Raw genomic sequence first — 25,473 nt, 5'->3', positions numbered from 1 at the left:
TCCAGAGGTCCTCGGTTTGATTCCCAGTAGCCCACCTGGTAGCTCTCCACTGTCTGCAACTCCAGTTGCAGGATTTTTGATGACCTCTTCTGACTTCCATGAGCACCAGTCTTGCATACATATACGTGGCAGGGCAAAACACACATACACATAAAAATAATTTTTATTTTATTTATTTATTTTCTTAAAGATTTCTTTTTTTTAAGATTTATTTAGGGCTGGAGAGATGGCTCAGCGGTTAAGAGCTTTGTCTGCTCTTCCAAAGGTCCTGAGTTCAATTCCCAGCAACCACATGGTGGCTCACAACCATCTGTAATGAGGTCTGGTACCCTCTTCTGGCCTGCAGGCATACAGACAGAATATTGTATACATAATAAATAAATAAATATTAAAAAAAAAGATTTATTTATTATGTATACAACATTCTGCCTCGCGATATATGCCCGCACGCCACAGGAGGGCGCCAGATCTCAGTACAGATGGTTGTGAGCCACCATGTGGTTGCTGGGAATTGAACTCAGGACCTCCGGAAGAGCAGCCAGTGCTCTTAACCTCTGAGCCATCTCTCCAGCCCCCTAAAAATAATTTTTGTAAACTGGCATTGTGATTGGGTCAACTAAGTATTTTCATTTGTAAATATTAAAATACACATGGAACTTTTTTTAAACTAATTGTAACTCTGTTTTAGTAGAGTTATAGTTAATGTTGATGTCTTGGTCACTCTGTCAGACACAGCTAGCTCTGATCCCTTTTTCCATCACAACTTTTAACTTTGATCTCAAATGGAACAGGCGTTCCTGCTTTAGATATATCAGTTAATAGTCAGTGTGTTTGATAGGTACCATGTTTCTTGGAAATGTAATGAGAAATGTATTCATTTTAACTATTAGAAGAATAAGTTACCTGTCACGTTGTAGTTGAGGGAACTAACACAGTGAATGATGGTTTTGCCTCTGCTGTACCCAGTCCAGTGCCTGGTGTGAGTCAGTGTCTACCACAGTAGTTCTTTCCTCGAAATGACTGATTGTGATGAAGCTTCCAAATGTATTTTATCTTTAAGTAACTGACCGCTGGCACAATAGTCAAAGGATCTTCTGTGGCACTTGTTCTTTCCTCTTGTCTCCATAGCTCTTGGTGCTGGACAGGCATCTTTGTTTGGAAACAGTCAACCTAAGATTGGAGGGCCTCTTGGTACAGGAGCCTTTGGGGCCCCTGGATTTAATACTACGACAGCCATTTTGGGCTTTGGCGCCCCCCAGGCCCCAGTAGGTAAGTGCCAGTCACTTTAGAAGGCTTTACAGTTTATTTCTTGCTAATACTTAGCTTGCTGACTTGATTTTTTTACTGTCCCGTCTCTACTAAAGCAGTGTGCGTATGCACATCATTAATCACCCATGTAATATAGAAGGGTTTAGACTCTGGCCTTCCTTATCGCCTCATTCCTAGGCTTGGTCTTCTTAGAAATCATTTTGTTATTATTTTAAATTTATTTAGCATATAATGAAGTTTATTTCACTATGTAATGTATTTGTATGCTGTGTTTTGTTTTAATATATGTAAATTTAACTTGTTAAAAATAGAGGTGTTAGCTCACTTACCTATCTCTGTTGTTTTGTTTTCTAAGTTTTACTTTTATCAGTTGAGATATTTTATGTACTTTATTCATGTGAATATACTTCCTTAGTTTTTACAGTATCTTCCACCTTATTTCTAACAAAAAGTTATCAGTGTAAAAATATCTATATAAACTGTGTGTCACTAGAAAACCTAGTATCACCTGGCAGTAATAGTGTGAGTTAGAAAGAAATGAGTTGGATTTTTTTAAAGATTTTATAATTTTATGTGCATGAATGTTCGACTTGCATATAACTGTGCACCTTTTATGTTCATGGGGCTTGTGGATGCCAGAAAAGATCATCAGATTCCCTTGAATTGAAGGTAGTTGTGAGCTACCCTATAGGTGCTGAGAACCAAACCTAAGTCCTTTGTAGGAAGAACCAGTACTCTTAAATGCTGAACCGTCTCTCTGGCCCCCAAAAGGAGGTTTGATTTTGTTTTTATTCTTTGGTTGTTTTTAGCAGTGTTTCTCTGTGTAGCTCTGGCTGTCCTAGTACTCACTCTGTAGAACAGGCCTTCTTTCGCCTCCCAAATATAGGCATGTGCCATCCTGCTCAGCCAGGAATGAGTTCATATGACTAAATTCATGAGCTGTTTTCTCCCAACACTTGTACTACATTTAGAGATCATTATACATTTAAGCTGTGTGTACTGATTCTGTCCACTAAGTGATACTTTCCTTAATTCCCTTTATCAAGTGAGTTATCAGTGCCCTTCCCTAGTCTTCTCTTTCCCCCTTTCTTCTTTTCATGTATGGAAATATATTTGAAATTTTTAGATACTACTTTATGTGTATTAATATTTTGCTTGCATGTATGTAAGTATACCAAGTATGCGCTGGGTTCACAAGGAGATCAGGAAAGGGCATTGGATCCCCTGGCACTGGAGTTACAGTTTTGAGTTATCATATAGGTGCAGGGAATTGACTCTAGGTCCTCTGTAAGAGCAACAAGTGTTCTTAACTGCTGAGCCAACTCTCTGGCCCCCTGTCTTCATATTGATAGTTGATATGACATGTCACTTAGTACTGTCTTCTGTTCTTGTGTTAACAATAATTTGAAAGCCAGGCAGTGTGGCACCCACTTATAAGTGTCATTTGAGGAGACACAGGGATCAAGAATTTAAGGTATTTCTCGCTGCCTAGCAAGTTGAGAGCCAACTTCAGTTACATAGGTCCTCATATCAAAGGAACCCCAAGGATTTCTTGAATGCTTCTCTTTTCAGGCATCTGATTTTAGACTTTGATTTTTCTTGAAACTCTGGATTTGCTAGTTAATACTAAAATTTTCAGGTATCTTTTGTTCCTTAATTTATTAGGATTACTTAAATTTTGATCCTGCTTTGTGATCTTTTCCATTTCACATTTAAAAATAAAATACTTAAAACCTCACTGGCAATTTTGTGCTTGTATTTGCCAGCGTCTTTCATTATTCAATTTGTGGTCTTAAAACAGATAAAAGTTCCCTAAATGATAGAATGTTAATTCTCAGTTGGTGGATAATACCATTTCTCTGTTCTTTCCATGAGCTTATTTCATGCTCTGTGACTGTATAGTCTATCAGGAAAGTTAGGAGAATGACCGTGAATAGTTTAATAGGTAGTCCTCCAGCCTCTAATCTCCAGTACTTGAATTACAGGAGTAGACCACTCTACCCTTTTGATGCTGTTGTGTAGGGATCAATCAGACCAAGAACTTTATACAAAGTAGACAAACTGCCAGCTGAGTTATATTCCTGTATGGACTCTGCTATGGGCTATACATTTATTCTTCTGTTGTGTTTTAGTCCTACTTGAACAAATCCGGAGTTTTGTTTCCCCAATCCCCTTATTTTTGAGATGATCATATGTAACTCATTGTATAATAAAGACTGGCCTTGAACTCCTGATCTTCTTTACCTGCTAAGTGCTGGGAGTGTTAGACATGCAGTTGTACATTATTGCTCATTTAAAAATTATTCTATTAACTTTTAGAATGTCAACCTTCATATCATAATAAAATCTTAATTAAAAGGTGCTGGACTTGTTATACTTGGTCATTGTTTGGAGAGGTCTCATCCTCAGTCTTGTCATGCTGGATCCCTGAAGGTTCTAGTGCAGTCTACTCATTTGGTTCATTTTAACCCAAACTTGTCTCTTTAGAAATTTTACCCAAATGTTGCATTTTTATTTCCTAACTCCAAGCAGAATTGATGTGCTAGAACTATTTTTCCCAGTACTCAGAAGGCAGAGGCTAAGTCTGGTCTAAGAACAAGTTCCAAGTCAGCCAGAGCTACAGAGAAATCCTGTCACAACAACAACAAAACCAAAACAGAAAAAGAAAAAGAAAGAATTAGTCTCTTCTGTCATTAGAAAGGCTTGATTTTTTTTTTCTCCACCCCTTTAATGATTTGGTCATAATTTAACTCTTTGATATGTTTTCAAATTCTTATAACCAAAATATAATACAGTTTCACTAGTATTTATTCACTAAATTTTGCTCACGTGGCAGCTTTCTTATCTGTTTCTTCAGAAAGAATGTTTAGATTATTTTATGTATATGAGTGTTTTGCTGCATGGATACCATATGTGAACCTGCTGACTGTAGAGTCTAGAAGAGGGTCTTGGTTTCCTTGGAACTGTACTTATAGATGGTTGTAAGTCACCAAGTGGATGCTGGGAACTGAGCTCAGGTCCTCTGTAAGAGTAGCAAGTGAGCCATGTCCCCATACACACCTTTTATTTTAAGACGTTTTACTTTAATTGTGTGTCTGTCTGTCTGCTAGTGTCCGTGTATGCTAAGTGTGTATGGATGTTCAAGTAGGCCAGAAGAGGCATATCTGCTGAAACGGAAGTTACAGGTCTTTGTGTACTGCCTATTATGGGTGCTAGGAACTGAACTCTGGTTCTCTGGAAGACCAATATCTGCTCTTAACTGCCGAATCTTCTCTCCAGACCCTGTATCTTTTTTGATGGGGGGAGTTGATACAGAGAAGTTTTCATATTTAAAATGTAAAACATTTTCCTAAATATGCTTGGGTTTGTTGATATGCCTATAGGTGTTTTGCTTGCATGCATTTCTGTATACCTCCTGCCCATAGTAGCCATAAAAGCGTCAGATGCCCTATCATAGTTTCATATGGTTATGGTTCTTTTTTTTTTTTTTTTTTTTTTTTTTTTTTTTTTTACGCTAATTGGCACATTTGCTTTATTTACTTTTTAAAACAAACCGGGTTTTTGAATTTTTTAATCATTTTTGTTCATTCCATCACATCGAAAATGAGGAAACAGAAGTGGTTTTTGAATTCACTTAATATTTTGGACTCCTCAGAACGGAACATTGCACACACACACACTTGGAACAGAGAGAGAATAGAGAGGAAAGTGGACTCCCACAGGGCCACACGCACCAGATCAAAAAACTGGGGTACAGTGCAAGAATTTCCCAAGACGACTGCATCATCATTACCAAAACCTCGCCATAACAACACCAAGAAACGAAATGTTTAAGCCACACTGTTGGACTTGGGATATTTCCTGCTTTTTTTCTTTTTTTAAATGTTTGCCACACAGAGAGAGGGGGCTAGTAGGTAGGAGAGGACAGGCTCACACTCGTGAGCGGGACAGGAGAGGAAACTTCAGAGCGGAGCAGAGAAAGGGTGGGAGAGACAGGGCTCAGGTGGGGGCAACATGGAAAGCCATTTCTTAAAGTTCAGGCATGTTCTTGGTCAGCCTCGGGGTCTTCTTTACCCTCATCCTGTCGGGCACTTTCCTTAGGTTTGGCTTCATCTACAGCTTCTTTCTCTTCCTCGGCTTGGCTGCTTTCTGCAGTCTCCGTTGGAGGCTGGGCCGCCTTGGTGGCAGCATCCTCTGCAGCAGGAGTGGTGGCAGCAGCATCAGTGACAGCAGCAGGCACGTCGGCTTGTTTAGGCTCCTCCTTGGCAGGGCCATCTTCGGCCTTGGAGGAGGGCGAGTTATCAGTGGTAGCTTTAGCGGCACTTTCTGTCTCAGCTGAATCGGCCTTCTCCTCTGTGGGAGCCACATCCCCCTCACCTTTCTTCTCCTCAGAAGGCGCATCTCCTGCCTTGCTGGGCTCGTCAGCCTTGGGGCTGGTGGCTGGGGCTGCATCGGTAGCAGCAGGGCCGTCTCCCTCCTTCTTCTCCACACCATCAGCAACGGGGGCATCATCTTTCTTCTCGTTTGCCTCGGCCTCGGCAGCTGGTGCATCGCCCTTCTTCTCGCCTTTGAGCTTTTTCCTTGTTATGTGTCCACGGAAGCTAGCCTGAATTTTGGTCGCAGCCTTATGAGCCTTATCTTCCGGTTTGACACCATCTTGCTCAATCTTTTGGTCCTCATCATTCTTTTCAACCTGTTTGGTTCTTCTCATACAGCACAGCATGGTGGTATCTTCCCCGGCCTTCTTCCTGCCTCCTCTCCTTTCCTCCTCTCTTCCATGGTTATGGTTCTGAGTCACTGTGTGGGTGCTGGAAACTGAACCCGGGTTCTCTGGGGGAAAAAATGCCAGTTCTCTTAACTGCTGCTCTATCCCTCCAGCCCTTTGTTTTTTTATTCTTATGGAGAAGTAATTTGTATATATTTTTTTGCTTACATGTAGTCTTTTTTAAAAATTATCATTTGTGACAGGATCTTTTTTTCCTTTTCCCTTTTCTTTTTCTTTTTTTTTTTTCCTTTCCTTTTTTTGGTTTTTGCAGACAGGGTTTCTCTGTAGCTTGTAGACCAAGCTCAGAGATCCTTCTGCCTCTGCTCCTGAGTGCAGGGATTAAAGGCATGCACCACAACCGCCTGCTTGAACTCACCCCTTCGTTTTCTTTAGCCTTCCAAGTAGCAGGAATTACAGTCATGTGTCACCATGGCTGACTTTTGTCTGTAGTTTTAAATTGTTTTAGTGACTTTCTGAATTCAGATGGTTTACTATATGGTGTTTTACTATTATCTCCTCTGGGTCTCAAATTCTTGAGCATATTGTACTATTCCTTTAATAGCAACAGTATTTTAATTAACTTTTTTTTAACATTGCGTAGCTTTATGTATATTTTAGACAGGGTCTTTTTCTCTGTATCCCAAGTGGCCTTGAACTCATAGCAATGCCTTAAGCCTTCCACCTGATAGATTTACAAGTTTGAGCATCAAGCCTGGCTGGATTTATCCAGTTTTAACAATTTGTTTGGCTAAGGCGGATCTACTATGGTATTATTTAAAAATAAAAAAAAAATCTAACTCCCCATTCTGGTGTTGCTGCTGCATTTCATTTTCCCCATTATGAGAATGTAGAGTTTTGATATGAAAAGTTGATATATCTTACTGTGTTTTGGCTTTTGTCTATTTCTAAATCTTTGTAAGAGGAAAAGTTATTTTTGCTCAGATGTTTGGTGATTTAATCTTGGACAAGTATGTTTGGAATGACTCTCTTGAAAATCAGATTCTTTATCATTAGAAGTATACTACACTGTTTTACTATCCGTTTTTATACACGACATTTTTGTACATTATGAATATAATCTGTTGTTGCTTTTGTCTGTTCTCTGAATTTTCTGTGGCTGATGGGAAATGTTCTATTTTGGTTTTTGTTTTATTTATTTATTTATTGTTTGTTGTGGTTTTTTTAAATATTTATTTATTTATTTATTATGTATACAATATTCTGTCTGTGTGTATGCGTGCAGGCCAGAAGAGGGCACCAGACCTCATTACAGATGGTTGTGAGCCACCATGTGGTTGCTGGGAATTGAACTCAGGACCTTTGGAAGAGCAGGCAATGCTCTTAACCTCTGAGCCATCTCTCCAGCCCCTTGTTGTGGTTTTTTGAGACGGTTTCTCTGTGTAGCCTTGGCTGTCCTAGAACTAACTCTGTAGGCCAGGCTGGTCTTGAACTCACAGAAATCCGCCTCCCTTTGCCCCCACCAGTGCTGAAATCAAAGACATGTTCCACCACTGCCTGGTAGGAAATATTCATTCTTAAGCTTTGGGAGAAAATTAACTTAGCTGGCCAGCCTAGAACTTTGTCATCTAGACTAGACTTGAACTCCTGATTCTTGTGTCCTAGCCTCTAGAATGCTGGATTTTATAAGGATATGCCATAACTTTGTTCTAGAGATCAAAACTATAACTGTTTTGTAATGTGTGCTGTTGGCAGAAAAGTACAAAGCAGTCTTTATCGGCTATTTTAATTTACATGTATTTGATTACTAGTTAGTGAATTTTTTAAGTAATATTCCTTAAGAAATAAATGGCTTTTTATATTTTTGCTTACTTTTATTTAATTCATGGTTTTATGCTTTTAATTTGCTCTCAATACCATTGAGTGGGTCTGAACATTTAAAAATTTCATTTCTTTAAAGAGTTCTCTGATACTAATGTGTTGGATCCTTGAACTTAACTCCCCACCCCCATCCTTTTCTTTTTAAATAGCTTTGACAGATCCAAATGCTTCTGCTGCCCAGCAGGCTGTTCTCCAGCAGCACCTCAATAGTCTAACATACTCACCCTTTGGAGACTCCCCTCTCTTCCGGAATCCTATGTCGGATCCTAAGAAGAAAGAAGAGGTAATTTTTTTAATTATTATTCTTAAGAGAGACTAAAGATGAGTTTTATCTGTCAAAGGGACCACGGTTAACAGATATTTCCAAGTATATTGGCATTGCATTTTGACATTTCACATTTGGGAGAAGTAGAGGTGAAGGTTTAGTGAATAAACAGTTGATTCTGATGTTGGAGTTCTTTTGTTTCCAATTTTCTAGAGCTGGGATGAATGAAGGCTTTTCTAATATGACTTTTAGAGATCAAACTCAGGTCATTATTCTTGTAAGGCAAGTACTTTACTGATTGAACCATCTCCCTAGTACTTTGGTACTGTGTAAATCTAAGTTGTAATTAGATGAATATTTTGTTATCAATACAGCCTGATGTCTAAGTATGGTAAGGTAGGCATCATGTTTAATGCTGAGGATGCAAAGCAAGAGAAGGAACTTTATGAGCTTATAAGGGAGCTTGACCTCTGAGAAGTTTACTGTAGCTTAGTATTGTAGATGGAATAATAGAGGAACCAGTTTTTTGATAAGTGAGTGAATAATAAAACGTCATATAATAAATATTGCTATCCATTGAAAGGAGCAGAGTAAATGGGTAAACCTTGAAAGTATGCCATGAAAGAAGCCAGAACGTTCCTTTATGATTTATTTGTATTGATAGATTCACAATTCATTGAGAAAGTGGGTTTTTTTGGTTGACACGGGATGAAGAAGAATTTGGATGTACAGAGTATCTTTGTAGTGATATAAATATGCTAGAATTAGATAATGGTAACAGATTATAATCGTTAGTTTTGTCAGCTTGCAAAAATCTCATTCGAGTCATTCAAGTCTCAGTGAGAGATCAGTTTAACCTGTAGACTTATCAGCAAGGCAATTGTCTTGATTGTCTTAATTGATAAGGAAAGACACAGCCTAAAAGTGGACAGCGTCATTCCTCAATTTAGAGCATTGAACTGTCTAAGAATACTGGACATAGATGAATTTATTCCTCTCTGTTCTGGATTGTGAATATGTGGTGATCAGCTGATTCAAGTTTCCGCCTTGACTTCCCAGCTAGGTGTACTAGAATCTGGGATTGTGAGATAAAACAAACCTGTCTACCTTAAGTTGCTTTTGGCAGAGTATTTTAGCAACAGAAATTTACTTGGACAGCTATACACATTAAATGGCAAATTTTTATGTTATGAGAGCATTGATACAAGTTTTCAAATATATGCCTTGTGTGGTGGGTGGTACACACCAGTTGCAGCACACAGAAGGCCAGAAAGTAAGCTTCAGGCTAGCCAGGGCTACACAGTGAGACCCTCTCTCAAAAAGAAGCAGAACTTTTTAGATATGATAAAAAGAATGGTAAATAGGTAGTTGTGTAAATTTGATGAGACTTTTCAAGAGGAGGTGATATTTTTCTCTTGAAGTATAATATAGAAATTAAGATATTCTAAACAAAGGCAGTAAATTACAAAAGGACATGAGAACATCTTTGTGTGTGCCTTTGGTATGTCTGTTCACATTTGTGGCATATGTGTTTGTGTATTTGTGTGTGCCTTTGGTGTGTCTGTTCACATTTGTGGCATATGTGTTTGTGTATTTGTGTGTGCCTTTGGTATGTCTGTTCACATTTGTGGCATATGTGTTTGTGTATTTGCAGTGGTGCCTGTGTATCCAAGGATAACTTTTAGGAGTTCCTTCTTTTTTTCTGCTGTGGGTTCCTGGATCCAAACTCTAATTATCAGATTTAGGATTTTTTACCTACTAAGTATCTCACCAGCCCAGATCATGATATTAGGTGTTAGTGTCCTTGGCTAAGAGAGCTGATACTTCAACAAAAGATGAGGTTTGAAATTTGGTTAACCTAGTCTAGCCTCAATTTGCTGTCCCCTGACTCTATCTCCTAAATGCTGGGATTAGGTGTGAAAACCAAACTTGGTAAACACCTCTAATCCTCACACTGTGGAGGCAAAGAGTTCAAGGCCATCCTGGTCTAAGTAGCAAGTTACAGGCAGAAACTGTATAGAGAGACCTGTCTCAATGTGGGGGGCGGGAGATGAGTAGGATGTGAGTCACTAGGCCTGGGCTAGTTTTCATATTTTCAAATCATTGCCTTACATTTGAAGTAAACCATAATATTCCTTGATGCTTCTTTTTGAGACAGTGAAACAATGCCTTGCTATATAGACCTGGCAGGTCTGGGCTTCTCTGTAATCAGACTGACCTTGGTCTCCCAACTGCTGGGGTCACAGATGTAAACTACCATATCAAGCTTCCTTGATGCTTTTCTTTTTTTTTTTTCAGAGGCTGAAACCAACCAATCCAGCAGCTCAGAAGGCTCTTACCACACCTACTCATTATAAACTTACACCTCGCCCTGCCACCAGAGTCAGACCAAAGGCTTTGCAAACAACTGGTACAGCCAAATCACATCTCTTTGATGGACTGGATGATGATGAACCATCCTTAGCCAATGGAGCATTCATGCCCAAGTAAGTTTATTTTTGTTAAGAAATATAGGTATTTAAGCAATAAAACCTATTTTAATTGTTCTAAGGTAAAATCATTCAGATAAATTATTTTGATGAATGTGATTCTAATTTTACATGTTATTTTTTATTTTCTATTTTTTTGCAAAATTATTACCTTTGTATTTACTACTCAAATAGTCAAGACCTAGAGATTAATCAATGGTTGAGCACTTGCCTAGCATGTATAAGGCCCTCTTTGGATTCCTAACAGTATAATAAAGATTTCCTTTAAAAAATATTAAAGATTGGGTTAAGAAGAATCTGTATTTCTCTTCTGATTTGCCACATAGGTATTGTTTATAAATATAGAACTAATAGTGAATAATTAGAAAGTAATTAGATAGGAAAGGAATATCGAAGTGCTATTTCTAAGCATAGGAAAAATCCACATCAATAATGCCTTAGATTAGAGTGTTGAGATGAGAAAGGGCCTGAAGAAAATTACACAGCAGATATTGGCATCAGGAGACAGGGCATTTCATTTCTGAGTCTTTTATCTTATTTTTGAGTCGTTTATTCTGGATAGACACAGGCACGCACACACACACATACACACACACGCGCGCATTTTTGAAAAAGGTAGTAGCTTTTTTTAATCAGAAAAGGGTGGGTTTTGTGTTTAATTCGTTACTTACAATTCTTTGTTTATGAATGATACCAAGTTTGATTTTTGAGACAGGATTTCTCTGTGTAACTTGGCTGTCCTGAAATTCACTCAATATATCAGACTGGCCTGGAACTCAGAGAAGGACCTGCCTCTGCAGGATTAAAGGCGTGCGCCACAGCAAATGTTAAGTTTATTATAGCTCCTTTTCTTAAATGTGAGTTAGGAGCCAGGCAGTAGTGGTGAACGTCTTTAATCTCAGCATTTGTGAGACAGGGGCAGGCTGTTAGTTCCAGGGCAGCCTGGTCTACAGAGTGAGTTCTAGGACAGGCTCCAAACTACACAGAGAAACCCTGTTTCAAAAAACAAGTCGGGCGGTGTTGGCACACACCTTTAATCCCAGCACCTGGGAGGCAAAGGCAGGCGGATCTTTGTGAGTTCGAGGCCAGCCTGCTCTACAAGAGCTAGTTCCAGGACAGGCTCCAAAGCTACAGAGAAACCCTGTCTCAAAAAAAAAAAAAAAAGTGTGTTAGGAAAAGCTGAGTATGGGGGCGTACACCTTTATTTCCAGCACCCAGGAGGCAGAAACAGGTAGATACCTGTGTTCCAAGGCCAGCCTGGTCTACAGAATAAGTTCCTAAGACAGCCAGGGCAACACAGAAAAACCATGGCAGGGGGGAGGCCAGGCAGTGGTGGCGCATACTTTACTCCCAGTATTCCACAGACAGAAGCATGCTGATCTCTGAGTTTGAATGATTTACAAAACAGCCAGGCCAGGGCTGCACAGAGAAACTTGAGTCCCTTCCCACAGCCATCTTCTCCCCCCCCTCCCCAAAGGAATAACTCTTATATAAAGGAGCACAGGGGTCGAGCCTATAGAGTGGTTCAGTGGTTTAGTGCACTTGTTGCTCTTGCTCTTGCATTTGTAGGGGACCTGAATTCAATTCTTATCATCCTCATAGTGTCTCACAAACATCCTTTGTTTTAGTTCCAGAGGGTCCAAAATATTCTTCTGGCCTTCTTTGAACACCAGGCACACACATGGTGCAGCCGAAACATCATACACATAAACTAAATAAAGCTAAATTTTTGTTGGTGGTGGTGGTGGTTTTTTGTTTGTTTGTTTGTTTTCTGGTTTTGTTTTGTTTTGTTTTGTTTATGAGACAAGGTTTCTTAAGTGTAGCTTTTGCTGTCCTGGAACTTGCTCTGTAGTAGACCATGTTGTCCTCAAATTCACAGAGATCTACTTGCTTCTGCCTCCTGAGTGCTGGGATTAAAGGTACCACCACCGCCTGGCCAAAATCTTTACATATGTATGGGTCGAGAACTGGGGAGATGGTTCACTGGGAAGACCATTTGCTATACAAGAATGAGGATCTGAACTCAAAGCCCCAGCACCCACATAAGAAGCCATTCATAGAAGATCACATACTTGTCTAAAATCTGTACCTTGTAGTGGTAGTGGTAGAGACAGGTGATTTGCTGTTTTTTTTTTTTTTGTGTGTGTGTGTGTTTTTTTTTTTTTTTTTTTTTTTTGAGACAGGGTTTCCAGAGTGCTGGGATTAAAGGCGTGCGCCACTGCCGCCCGGCTATTTTTTTTAAATTTATTTATTATGTATATAGTGCTCTGTGCACCAGATCTCATTTTATATATATATATATATATATATTTGTTTTTGTTTTTTGTTTTTTTGAGACAGGGTTTCCCTGTAGTTTCTAGAGCCTGTCCTGGAACCAGCTCTTGTAGACCAGGCTGGCCTCGAACTCACAGAGATCCGCCTGCCTCTGCCTCCCGAGTGCTGGGATTAAAGGCGTGCACCACCACCGCCCGGCCAGATCTCATTATAGATGGGTGTGAGCCATCATGTGGTTGCTGGGAATTGAACTCAGGACCTCTGGAACAGCAGTCAGTTCTCTTAATCTCTGAGCAATCTCTCCAGCCCTGCTGTTATTTTTTTTATCTGTCTGCTTATCTACCAGATAAGTAAAAGACACTGTCTCAACAAAATAAGGTGGAAAGTGGTAACACAGGACATCCAAGACCTAACTGCCTTCTTCATGCACACATCCCTATTAGGGAAATTGTTTTAGCCCAAAATATAAAATGTGTTTTATTTGTTATATTGCGAGTGATTTATTTTGAAGGCAAGGATAATATACTTGTGTGTAGTTAAAAGAGCCTTTAGGGCTGGAGAGATGGCTCAGTGGTTAAGAGCATTGCCTGCTCTTCCAAAGGTCCCAAGTTCAATTCCTGGCAACCACATGGTGGCTCACAACCATCTGTAACGAGAGGTCTGGTGCCCTCTTCTGGCCTGCAGGCATACACACAAACAGAATATTGTATACATAATAAATAAATAAATAATTTTAAAAAAAGACTGGATCAATTTCAGGGCTGGAGAGATGGCTCAGTGGTTAAGAGCATTGTCTGCTCTTCCAAAGGTCCTGAGTTCAATTCCCGGCAACCACATGGTGGCTCACAACCATCTGTAATGAGGTCTGGTGCCCTCTCCTGGCCTGCAGGCATACACACAAACAGAATATTGTATACATAATAAATAAATAAATATTTAAAAAAGAGCCTTTATACTGTTCTTTCCGTCCTGTTGCTGTGGAACGATGCTGACCAAAAGTACCTTAGGCAAGGAAGGGGTTTACTTGGTTTACATGGCTAGTTACTGTTCTTTCCGTCCTGTTGCTGTGGTACGATGCTGACCAAAAGTACCTTAGGCAAGGAAGGGGTTTACTTGGTTTACATGGCTAGTTTATACTCCCATAATTGAGGGAAGTCAGGGCAGAAATCCAAGGTGGGCACTTGACTTAGAACCCTTGGGGGAATGCTGTTTGCTGCCTTACTTTTGGGCTTATACTTAATCTTTTAAAAATATTTGGATTTTTATTATATTTAAAAGTGTGTGTTTGTGTTATATGTACTTGAGTGCAAGTGATCTCAGAATCCAGAAAAGGTAAGGAGTCCTTATAATTCCAGGCAATTATATATGGTTGTGAGCTTCCTGTTGGGATGGATAGAATGTGTGTGTACATACATACATACATACATACATACATAGAACTCAATATGTAGACCAAGCTTGCCTCTTGAGTACTGGGATTAAAAGTGTGTGCCATATACTCAACTTTAAGGATCTTCTCAGCTTTATTGTTCAATATAAGTACAATATATCTGAGACTGTATGATGTGATTACACAACTAAAAAAAATTATATATGCAGCCCAGCGGTGGTGGCACATGCCTTTAATCCTAGCACTTGGGAGGCAGAGGCAGTCAGATTTCTGTGAGTTCAAGGCTAGCTTGGTCTACAGATCGAGTTCCAGGAGAGCCAATACTGTTACACAGAGAAACCTTGTCTTAAAAAAACTTATATGTGCAACTTATTAGGAGAGTTTTGCGTACACAAGAGTGCTCCAGGTTTTAAAACAACGTTTTGTACACATGTGTACATTTATTTCTATTTCTTTTGGTCTCTACTTTTAGGAAGAGCATCAAGAAGTTGGTTTTGAAAAATCTTAACAATAGCAATCTCTTTTCTCCTGTTAATCATGATTCAGAAGACCTAGCTTCACCATCTGAGTATCCAGAAAATGGAGAGAGGTAAGCTGAATTCTGTTCGTAAATATTCCTCCTAAAAGTTGTTTTGTTTTCAAATATTCTATTTTATAAAGATTGATGAATGATAAAATAGAAGTAATATGTAGTTCAGGGGCACCTAAATGTTATGTTATTGCTTCTTATTTTTAAGATTTATTCATTTATTTATTTAGTATGCAACATTCTGCCTCCATGTTAGCCTGCACGCCAGAAGAGGGCAACAGATCCCATTACAGATGGTTATGAGCCACCATGTGGTTGCTGGGAGTTGAACCTCTGGAAGAACAGCCCAAGCTCTTAACCACTGAGCCATCTCTCCAGCCCATGTTATTACTTCTTGAGTACTTTTTCTTGTTGTTTTGTTTTTCGAGACAAGGTTTCTCTGTGTGATAGTCCTGTCTGTCCTAGAACTCGCTTTGTAGACCAGGCTGGCCTCGAACTCACTGAGATCCTCCTGTTTCTGCCTCCTGAGTGCTGGGATTAAGAGTGTGCGCTGCTACCACCTGGCTACTTCTTGAATACTTTAAATCGTAAAATTATTGGAGCTCTGCGAGGCACACACACAGGAAGTAATATGTCTAATTGCAGACTCAGAAAGGTGATCTACTGGTCTTCTGGTCTGACTTAACAGGCTACTAATATTCTGTATTTACCCTTTTCCTTGGTTTCAACTAAAATGTCATAGCCCTGGAAATTAACTGTTTATACAGGAAAAAGGCCTGAGTCGCTAAAATTACCTTCAGAGAGAAATTCTCGCTTGGGCACCTTGCTGGAGTCAAAAGCAGGGTCCCCAAAAGAGATGCCTTTTAACTCAGCCAGCTAGATGCTAGGGTTAGGGTTAGGTTAGGTCAAGGTTGTGTTCCCAGCTACTTGGGAACTTCACAGCCACACCCACTCTGAGGCGTAAGTTGCCTCATTGCCACATTCACTGGTTTCTTGTGACTCTGTGAAATGCATGCTTGATACCATTGTTACCACCTACGCCCGGGATTGCTGGCTTGTCTGTCTGTCCATATAAACTGAAAGCTCTGTGGAGATCACCCCTTTTTCCTTACCCTTTATGCCTTTTCTGATGGCCTCGCCCTTAGCCTTGCTTATGCCCTTACCCTTATGCTTGATGCTTTGCCCTTATGCCTTATGTGCCCTTATGCTCGGTCATCTTCCCCTAAGGCATAAAGAAACTTGCAGAAAAATCGTGCCTAAGTCAGTCAGTTCGTTCTTCCCCTCAGCTCCCATTCCCAAGCCAGTCTTCACTTGTCATAGAAGTCCTGTTCTGAACCCTGAGAGAGTGCTGAGGCAGGTACTCAGTAGCTCCCGATACATGCAGACAAAGTACTCAAACATTGTGTCAGTGCATCTTTTTTAATATTAATTAATTTAATTATTATGTATACAATATTCTGTGTGTATGTCTGCAGGCCAGAAGTGGGCACCAAACCTCATTATAGATGGTTGTGAGCCACCATGTGGTTGCTGCGAATTGAACTCAGGACCTTTGGAAGAGCAGGCAATGCTCTTAACTAACCCTTGAGCCATCTCTCCAGCCCATATAAGTGAATCTTTAAATTTAAAAAAAAAAAATGGCTGAGCATAGTGATGCACACCTTTATCCTAGCACTTGGAGGCGGAGGCAAGTGGATCTCTGAGTTTGAGGACATCCTGGTGAACATAGGGAGTTTCAGGATTGCCACAGCTATGTAGAGAGACCCTGTCTTAACTATACAAACAGAATGACTGAGTGAAATAGCCAGTGTGGTGGTATGCATTTACAATTCCAGGAGTAGAGTTAGTTTTTGTTTTGCATTCAGTACAGTGACTAAACCTTAAGCAACTGCTGTCCCAACCTACAATTGCAACTGGGAAGCTACCAGGTGGGAAATCTGTTCCTTCAGGCACTGGCTCTACCAAGGCCACTAAAGGAAACTTTATCTTAATCTCTGTCCTACAGAACTCTGGGTACAAAGGTAGACTTGAAATCCTGCTAGCTCAGAGAGGCTGAATAACAAGTAGCTAACTTGCTTGTGCATCTCCTGAAAGAGGGGCCATATTAATGCTCAGCCCCCAGTTAAGAACCCTCGCTAGGCTTATTTCCTTCCAACCACTTCTTGTCAACTAGTTGCTGACTCAGCCTCATGACCCCAGGTTAATTTTATTTAGTCAAACTAGTGTAACAAGTCTTTGCATTGTTAACAAAAGCAGGAGAAACAAATGTGTAGTATACCTTTATACAGTTATATTTCACAACAGTTGATTCTCTCTTTCCACCATGTGGGTCCCAGAGATTAAACTTGGGTCTTTTAGTCTACGTTTCACCCTCTGTGCCACCTTGCCAGTCCTACCCTCAAAAATGCCCCCTCACCCCCCCCCCCCCAGGCAGGGTTATTCTGTGTATCCGTGGTTGTCCTAAAACGCCCTCTGTAAATCAGGCAGACCTTGAACTCACAGACGTCTGCCTCCCCAAGTATTGGGATTTTAATGTGCTCCACCATGCCCAGCATACATCCTAATTCTTAATGGTTTGGTCATTGTGATGAATATAAGATAATTTAATTAGTTCTCCATTAGTGAACATATAGAGGTTATTTGGTATTCTTTTATTCAAAATAGTGGGCTTTTTTAAATTATAATTTCATCATTAAAATATTTCCAAACCTTGTGCTTGTAATATTAAAGTTTAAATTCAATTTTGAGATTTTTAAATTTTTGTGTAGGAATCTTTTGCCTACAAATATATACATTCATTGTATACATGTAGTGTTTGGAAAGGCCATAGAGGGTGTCATTTGGGATCCATTGGAACTGAGTTACAGCTGTTGATAGCTTCCTTGTGAGTACTGGGAACCAAACCCTGGGCCTCTCTGTAACAGCAGCAGCAAGTGCTTCTAAAAGCTGAGTCATCATTCCAACCAGTTAAAATTTCTCACTCTTTTATCTTGATATTAACCACTAATCCTTTATTTCTACATAGTAGCAAATACTTTTTGTGTTTGTTTTAGTCAAAGATTTGACGGGCTGATGGGATGACTGACTCAAGGTGTAAAAACTTTTGTCATCAAGCCTGATGACCTAAATTCACCCCACGAACACAGATTCATTCTTTTGAAAATGAGCAGTTAAATCTAGAGCTAAATTTTCTTACGTTTTTGTTTGTTTTGTTTTGTTTTTCCTAAACATGGTTTCTCTATGTTGCCCTAACTGTCCTGGAACTAGCTCTTGTAGACCAGGCTGGCCTCGAACTCACAATCACAGAGATCTGCCTGCCTCTGCCTCCCGAGTGCTGGGATTAAAGCCGTGTTATTTTATTTTATGTGCATGGGTGTTTTGACTGCTTGTATGTCTGTGTACCACTTGTGTGCCGGTAGCTGAGTGGATCAGGAGAGGGTACCATATCCCCTAGAACTGTAGTTACAAACAGTTGTGATCCACCATGCGTGTGCTGGGAATTGAACCTTGATCCTTTACAAAAATGGTACATGCTCTTAACTACTTAGTCATCTCTCCAGCCCTACTTTTTCTCTTCACCTCTAGTTAGTACTCACATCTTTGTGATATTATGCAAGGTTATTACTATTATTGTTACTTGCCTCAATTTTCTTTTTTATAAGTTAGAGACAATAGTTACTATTAAGGATTAATTTTATTGAATTATCCAGAATAGTGTCATATACTTAATAAAGATTAATCTGTCATTGTCGTTACTGTCGCTAGGGCTAAAGTATTAATATTTTTTCTCTTTTCAGATTTAGCTTCCTGAGTAAACCTGTTGATGAGAACCATCAGCAGGATGGAGATGATGATTCTCTTGTATCACGTTTTTACACTAATCCTATTGCCAAACCCATTCCTCAAACCCCAGAGAGTTCTGGAAACAAAAATAACAGCAGCAGCAGTGTGGATGATACCATTGTTGCGTTGAATATGCGTGCTGCTTTGCGCAATGGACTCGAAGGAAGCAGTGAGGAAACGTCTTTCCATGATGAGTCATTGCAAGATGACCGAGAAGAAATAGAAAATAATGCTTACCATATACATCCAGCAGGTCAGTTTTACCAAATGTTTTATACCTTTGAAATAGTTTAAACTTGTTGTCTTTATAATTAATGATGTTATCAGAAGAGCCCACTTTTTACAGCCAAAGTGATTGTCCTGTCTACGTAACTTGTAAATTCAAGTGTATTGTTTATTAGTAAGACCTCACTGTGGTATGGTCTGTTGACTACCTACCACACTATAGAATTTTCCCATTAAAAGAGGGCTCTATAGTAAATATAAAATTTATAAATTTTAGCTTAAGGAACTGTTAAGAGAAGCTTAACAGTTAAGAGCACTGACTGCTCTTTCAGAGGCCCCAAGTTAATTCCCAACACCCACATGGTGGGTCACAACTATCTGTAATTCCATGATCTGACATCCTCACTCAGACATACATGCATGAAAAACACCAATGTACATAAAATAAGAATGAATAAATTAATATAGCAGAAGAAGAAAAGAATTGGTCAGGAGCCAGGTGGTGGTGACAAAAGCCTTTAATTGAAAGCACAGGGGAGGCAGAGGCAGGCAGATCTCTGTGGTTTGAGACAAGCCTGTTCTACAGAGGGAGTTAGTTGTAGGGCAGCCAGGAATGTTTCATAGAAACATTAAGTAGACTTCACATTTTAAATGTTTTTAATTTTTCTTTCATGGGACATTGGAATTGGAGGTTTGCGCTCTCTTTTTCAAAACTCTCCTCGATTTTTCTGTATCTACATCCTAAGTTCTACACTCAGTATGCGGAGGCAGGAGACTCAGATTCACAATCTCAGCTTCATAGTCTCATAGTCAGTTCACGGCCAGACTGTGATGCATTAGACCTTGTCTCAAGAAAAATTAAAAAACAAAACAACAACAACAAAAAAACCCTCTGTAGATTTTGTTTGTTTTGGATTTGGGGTTTTTTTGTTTTTTTTTTTTTTGTTTGTTTGTTTGGTTTTTTTTTGTACATGGTTTCTCTTTGTAGAACAGGTTGATCTTACTCAGACATCCACCTGCCTTTACCTCCTGAGTGTTGGGATTAAAGGTATGCACGACCATTGCCTAGCTTTTCTATAGAAAAGTTTTATATGAAAGTAAAATGAATATTATTAAGTACTGTTCTCCCCAGGATAATCACAGTACTTTCTGACTTTTGGTTGCAGGTATTGTTCTCACAAAAGTTGGTTACTATACTATTCCATCTATGGATGACCTTGCTAAAATTACGAATGAAAAGGGAGAATGCATTGTTTCAGATTTCACCATTGGTCGTAAAGGTATGTGTGAGTTTAGGTGTGAGAATATAATTCAGATTGCATCTTGATTTTCTAAGTAAGGGCAGCACTTGATTTTAGGGTCTCTTTCCTATATTGGCTCCTCCTTGAAATAGAAACACTGACAAGTCACAAAGCAAGGAGGACTAGAACCATGTAGCATTTGGGGATTTAAACATACCTGTTTGGGTCTTGTAATTATTTGTCTTGTTATAATTCTTTACAATTAAAGAAACTTCAAGGTATACCAAGTTTAATACTTTGGTTCTGTTTCATATTATAAAATTATTGCAGTAATTTTCCTTGAATAAATTTACTTTGTGATGTTGTATGACCAAATCTGCCTCTGGAGTGCTGGATTCCACCCAGCCATGATACTGTATTTTAAAAGGGCTCAAGATTTTCATTTGGCAGATTAGGAACCAAGTTGTTCATAAAGCAGCACTGCAGATACTTGGGAAGATTTGAGAATGCAAAAATGTAAACTGGAGGTGTTGTATCTGATAATAATATAATGCCATTCCTCTTTTCCCATCCTTGCCATGTTTAGGAGGCAGGTAGCCACTTGATGAATTTTTAGAAGGCTTAAAATATTGATACTACAGGTTGCATATTCTTCCTTGCTAATCATTACAGATTAAAAGAGGTTTTTGCTCCTTTATATAGGATCTTTTTTAACTATTCGCTCTGAATTTTAGGATATGGCTCCATCTATTTTGAAGGAGATGTAAATTTGACAAATCTAAATTTGGATGATATTGTGCATATCCGAAGGAAAGAAGTTATTGTCTATGTAGATGATAACCAAAAGCCCCCTGTGGGTGAAGGGCTAAATAGGTATGAGTTTATTTACATATAGAAAATAACTAAATTGGATTTTTTTTCTATACTTTCATTTGAATGTTTAAGTGATAATGATATACTGTGACTTTAGGATTCGCATCTTTTCCTTAATAGTAACATGTCCGGGTGCTACTTTCAGGAACTTTCAACACTGGCAATTTTCTTTTGCTTTTGTTTAATTTTACTGACCAAGTGAGCACCAACCACATAAAATGAGTGTGTGTGTTTTCTGTATTACTCTTGTTCTGCTGCTGGCATACTTACCTATTTTAGTGTGATATTTTTAAAATTTGTTGTTGTTTTTTAAATGCATTTTCTTGCCATATATTGCTTGAGGTGTAGTGGAGGTTAGATGGCGTCTTAACGCTACAACCCTGTATGGGCTTGTACTCAAAAGTCCCTTTCCTCTGCTTTTGTCATCTTCTTTCTACTTTCATGTCCTGCACACTGCATGCATGTATTAAATCTGTATTCTACACATGAGAGAAAGCATTCAGTATTTGAGTTTGGCTTACTTTGGATAATGTAATGATCTCTATTTTCCTACAAATACCATGATTTCTTTCTTCTTTGAGGGGAAAAAAAATTTGTTTTGTGTATATACCACTTCTTTCTCCATGCATCAGATACCTAAGTTGGTACCACATCTCAGGCATTGTATGCCTAAGGTTCTTCAGGTATATAGCCAGGAGTGGTATAGCTGGGTCATATTGTAGTTCTATTATTAAAATTTTAGAGAAAGACTCAGGCTTCCGTAGTGGTTACACTTCCTTTTTTAAGTATAAATCATTTCTGTTTTGCCTGTTTATACTTCGCAGGAAGGCTGAAGTTACATTGGATGGAGTTTGGCCAACAGATAAAACATCCCGGTGTTTAATAAAGAGCCCAGATCGACTTGCTGATATCAATTATGAGGGGAGATTGGAAGCAGTCTCAAGGAAGCAGGGAGCCCAATTCAAGGAGTACCGGCCTGAAACTGGTTCTTGGGTGTTTAAGGTATAGTTTCTTCACCCAGTTTCTACTTTTGGCATCACAAAATGAATTCATCAGAAATCTTTGTCTTTTGGTAAAGTAGGTCTTCCAAAAACGTTGGTGGGTGTATGTATCATCAATATCAGGCCTCTTCCTCTGTAACTCTTTACCTATCATTTTAATTGTGAGATAGGGTCTCACTGTGTAGCCCTGACTGACCTGCAACTTGGTTTGTAGAAGCTGTCCTTGAACTCGTGGAGATCTGTATGCTGCTATCTTAATGCTGGGATTAAAGGCTGAAGGCGTACACAGCTGGGCAGTGGTTGGTGCATGCCTCTAATCCCAGCACTTGGGTAGCAGAGGCAGGTGGATCTCTGTGAGTTCGAGACCACCCTGGTAGTACAGACTCCAAAGCTACACAGAGAAACCCTATCTCAAACCATCTGAATGAATGAACGAACGAACGAAGGCATATACCACGACAACCAACTAATCTTACTGTTTGAAAGAGAGTCTCTTGCTGAACCTGAAGCTCTCTGGTCCAGGAAGACTGACTGGCCAGCTAAACTCCAAGGACCCAAGTGCCTGTGCCTCTGCAGTGCTGAGATTGTGGTTATGGTGGCCATGCTAGCTTCTTTTTGTTGGGATAGGGAGAATCTGCTAAACTCAGGTACCCATTACTACATGGTGAACACTTTACACATCTCTCTAGCTCTAATAGATGCAGCTTTCCCCCCTTTGAAGTTCTTGTTTATATATGTGTGCAAATGTGTGGGAACAGAAAATGTCTGAGTGTACAAGCACATGTCAGAAGACAGCCTTTGGGAGTGGGTTCTCTGTACTGGGGTCTTGGGAATCGAAATCAGATATTTCAGCAGGTATCTTTACCTCCAGTCTTGTAATTTTTACTTCTAAACACTTTTGAAAGTAGAGTTTGGCTGCTACTTGTTCTGTATAGTCTTACCCAATAGTTTCTTCTTCTAGGCTGGTTGGGGGATTTAGTTGGTTGAAGGCTGTTGTAGGTAGAGAACGGTTAGGTAGAATGTATCAGGATTCATGGATGATTGCATTTTAACTCTTGTTTATTGGTTGGTTTTGGTTTTTCAAGTCAGGGTTTCACTGTTTAGTTCTGGCTGTCCTGGAACTTGCTTGGTAGACCTAGCTGGCCTTGGATATCAAGTAGATTCACCTGCCTCTGCCTCCCTAGTGCTGGGACTAAAGATGTGCACCAGCATGCCTGATTCATTGTATATTCATAGCATATATTAATTTAATTTTGAGCAACTATTATGTGCACTGAAAGCTGTCAAAATCATAGAAAACATGCTGCCATTAGCATTTTATTTTACCTTAATCATTTAAAATTTGTTTATTCATTTATTTATATTTATTTCTGTGCTCTGTACCTTTGGAAGCCAGAACTGGGTATTGGGTCTCCTGGAGTTAGAATTTTACAGTCCTCTGGAAGACCAGCCACTACTTTTGAATTGCTGAGCTATCTGTCCAGCTCCTTCTTTAACTATTTTAATATCTCTCCCCTTTGTCTTTTTTCAAAGGTAGATATTATTAAAAAAAGAATATTATTAAAAGTTGACTTTGCTGCGTTTCTTTTCTTTCTAGGTCTCCCATTTTTCTAAATATGGCCTTCAGGATTCTGATGAAGAAGAAGAAGAACACCCACCCAAAACCACTTCAAAGAAGTTGAAGACTGCCCCTTTGCCCCCTGCAAGCCAGGCAGCTCCTTTCCAGATGACTCTTAATGGCAAACCCGCACCTACACCTCAGGTAGAGAAAGGACAGTGAATGTAAATGGAACGGTGATAAAGACGTCAAAGCAGTCCCGCAGCTTTTCAGCTACACAGTCCTGGGACCTGATACGTCCAAGGGAGGCTGAGGTGGTACAGGATGCTAGTATTTACTCAACAGTTAAAGAATTCTCTTGCTGTTTGGATCATTCTTCTACAGATTGTAATTCTCAATTTTTCTCATCTGGACTTGTAATTTTTGATCAGTGGTCAACTTGAGATAGAATTTTGCTGTGTACGGTTGATGCAAAGTAAATCCTACTTTTATTGATTTTGTGATATGCAGTCTGATCTTGATCTTTACTTTTTAAATCTTGATCCATTGCTTTTTAAAAGATTAGCTTTCTATAAGAGTTTTTGATTCCATTTTCTCAAGTTTGCTTATATTTCAAACTCATGACACTGTATTTTAATAATTATAAAAATAGATACTTTTAAAAACCATTAAATTATTTAGTGTGTAGAAAATAAGGACTGCATTGTTTATTACAAATATTTGTATCATATACTTTTTCACTGTTGTTAAATCAATATCAACCTTTTGTCCTTTAAAGGGAAAGGTTTGTAAATTAATTGAATGCCTACTGGTAAAGAGATTTACTTTAATTTGGATGTCGTTTATATGCAATCAAGTTATAGAAATATTTTTAACTTACTGACACACTCCCTCTAAGAAGAGTTATTTATGAGACTTTGTAAAACACCCTCTACCTCTCAGCTGCTAAAAGCAGGATCTTTGGGATTTTCCATGTTACAACTCTTTTGGCTGCTCAAATGTGTAATTTTTATGATTTATTAAATAATTTCTGGGGAGGCACTTTCTGGAGAGTCTTGTATGTGTCACATTTATGAGTAGAGACTGAAAGGGGAGGATATGATAAATGTGAAAGTTGAAACTGTTGACTTTTAAGGTTTCTGTTTGTTTTTGGTTTTTTGAGACAGGGTTTCTCTATATAGTCCTGCATGTCCTGGAACTAGCTCTGTAGATCAGGCTGGCCTTGGTTTCCCAAGTGCTGGAATTAAAAGGCGTGCTTTGCCACAGCATTGTTGACTTTTAAGTTTTGTTTTATATATTTGTTAGTTTGTTTGTTTTTGGTTTTTTCGAGGCAGGGTTTCTCTATATAGCTTTAGAACCTGTGCTGGAACTCCCTCTGTAGACCAGGCTGACCTCAAACTCACAGAAATCTTCCTGCCTCTGCCTCCTAGGATTAAAGACGTACGCCATCACCACCCAGCAGATTTTTAAATTTTATAATATTGGTAGTATTTAAAATATTGCCATTACAAACCTCTGCTAATAAATCTGTTAATGACTTAGGAGGCAGTGGAAGTCAGATTTCTGAGTTTGAAGCCAGCATGATCGACCTAGTAAGACATTCCCAGTAAATTGAGACAGGATTTCTCTGTGTAGTCCTGGATGTCCTAGACTCACTTTGTAGAACTCAGAGATCTGCCTGCCTTTGCATGAGCAAACACGGTTTTATTTTTATTTATCCATTTTTTGTGTCTGTGTGACTCCTATCCCATATTTTTTAAAAATCTTTTCTAAAAACAATCAGCCTTTTTTTCTGCTAATAAACATTATGTAAGGTCTTAGAGATATGACTGAAAAGGAAAAGCTTCATCTGTAGGTAAACAGAACGGCTTTGCGTTAGCAGGATGTTAGTAATCAGCTTTGGTCACCAGAA

The 25,473-nt window shown here is 39.1% G+C and overlaps 2 protein-coding genes across 6 annotated transcripts in view; one reads left to right on the top strand and one right to left on the bottom strand.

The window, feature by feature from the left end:
• Nup98 (nucleoporin 98 and 96 precursor) overlaps nt 1-25,473 on the top strand; it is a 92,966-nt gene that overhangs the window by 38,262 nt on the left and 29,231 nt on the right. For 3 of the 5 annotated variants that reach the window (XM_038325222.2, XM_038325036.2, XM_038325130.2), the window contains exons 12-20: nt 1,129-1,269; nt 8,023-8,156; nt 10,437-10,624; nt 14,764-14,880; nt 18,618-18,916; nt 20,055-20,168; nt 20,864-21,002; nt 21,827-22,004; nt 23,601-23,765. In XM_038325222.2, coding sequence (XP_038181150.1) covers nt 1,129-1,269; nt 8,023-8,156; nt 10,437-10,624; nt 14,764-14,880; nt 18,618-18,916; nt 20,055-20,168; nt 20,864-21,002; nt 21,827-22,004; nt 23,601-23,765 — 1,475 coding nt within the window. The remainder of the gene's footprint in view (nt 1-1,128; nt 1,270-8,022; nt 8,157-10,436; nt 10,625-14,763; nt 14,881-18,617; nt 18,917-20,054; nt 20,169-20,863; nt 21,003-21,826; nt 22,005-23,600; nt 23,766-25,473) is intronic. The other 2 variants (XM_038325377.2, XM_038325313.2) reach the window with 1 other exon arrangement.
• LOC119811509 (neuromodulin) lies at nt 5,306-5,992 on the bottom strand. The gene has a single exon (XM_038325461.1). It carries the CDS (start codon nt 5,990-5,992, stop codon nt 5,306-5,308), a length of 687 nt encoding a protein of 228 aa, XP_038181389.1.

Source organism: Arvicola amphibius, chromosome 1 (genome assembly GCF_903992535.2).
Source record: "Arvicola amphibius chromosome 1, mArvAmp1.2, whole genome shotgun sequence".
Lineage (NCBI taxonomy): Eukaryota > Metazoa > Chordata > Mammalia > Rodentia > Cricetidae > Arvicola > Arvicola amphibius.
Note: the sequence above shows the minus strand (reverse complement) of the source record. Positions and strands in the feature narration are given on the sequence as shown.

Bases quoted from the DNA above. Each gene is read 5' to 3' on its own strand.
- LOC119811509 (XM_038325461.1), bottom strand. From the start codon at position 5,992: ATGCTGTGCTGTATGAGAAGAACCAAACAGGTTGAAAAGAATGATGAG.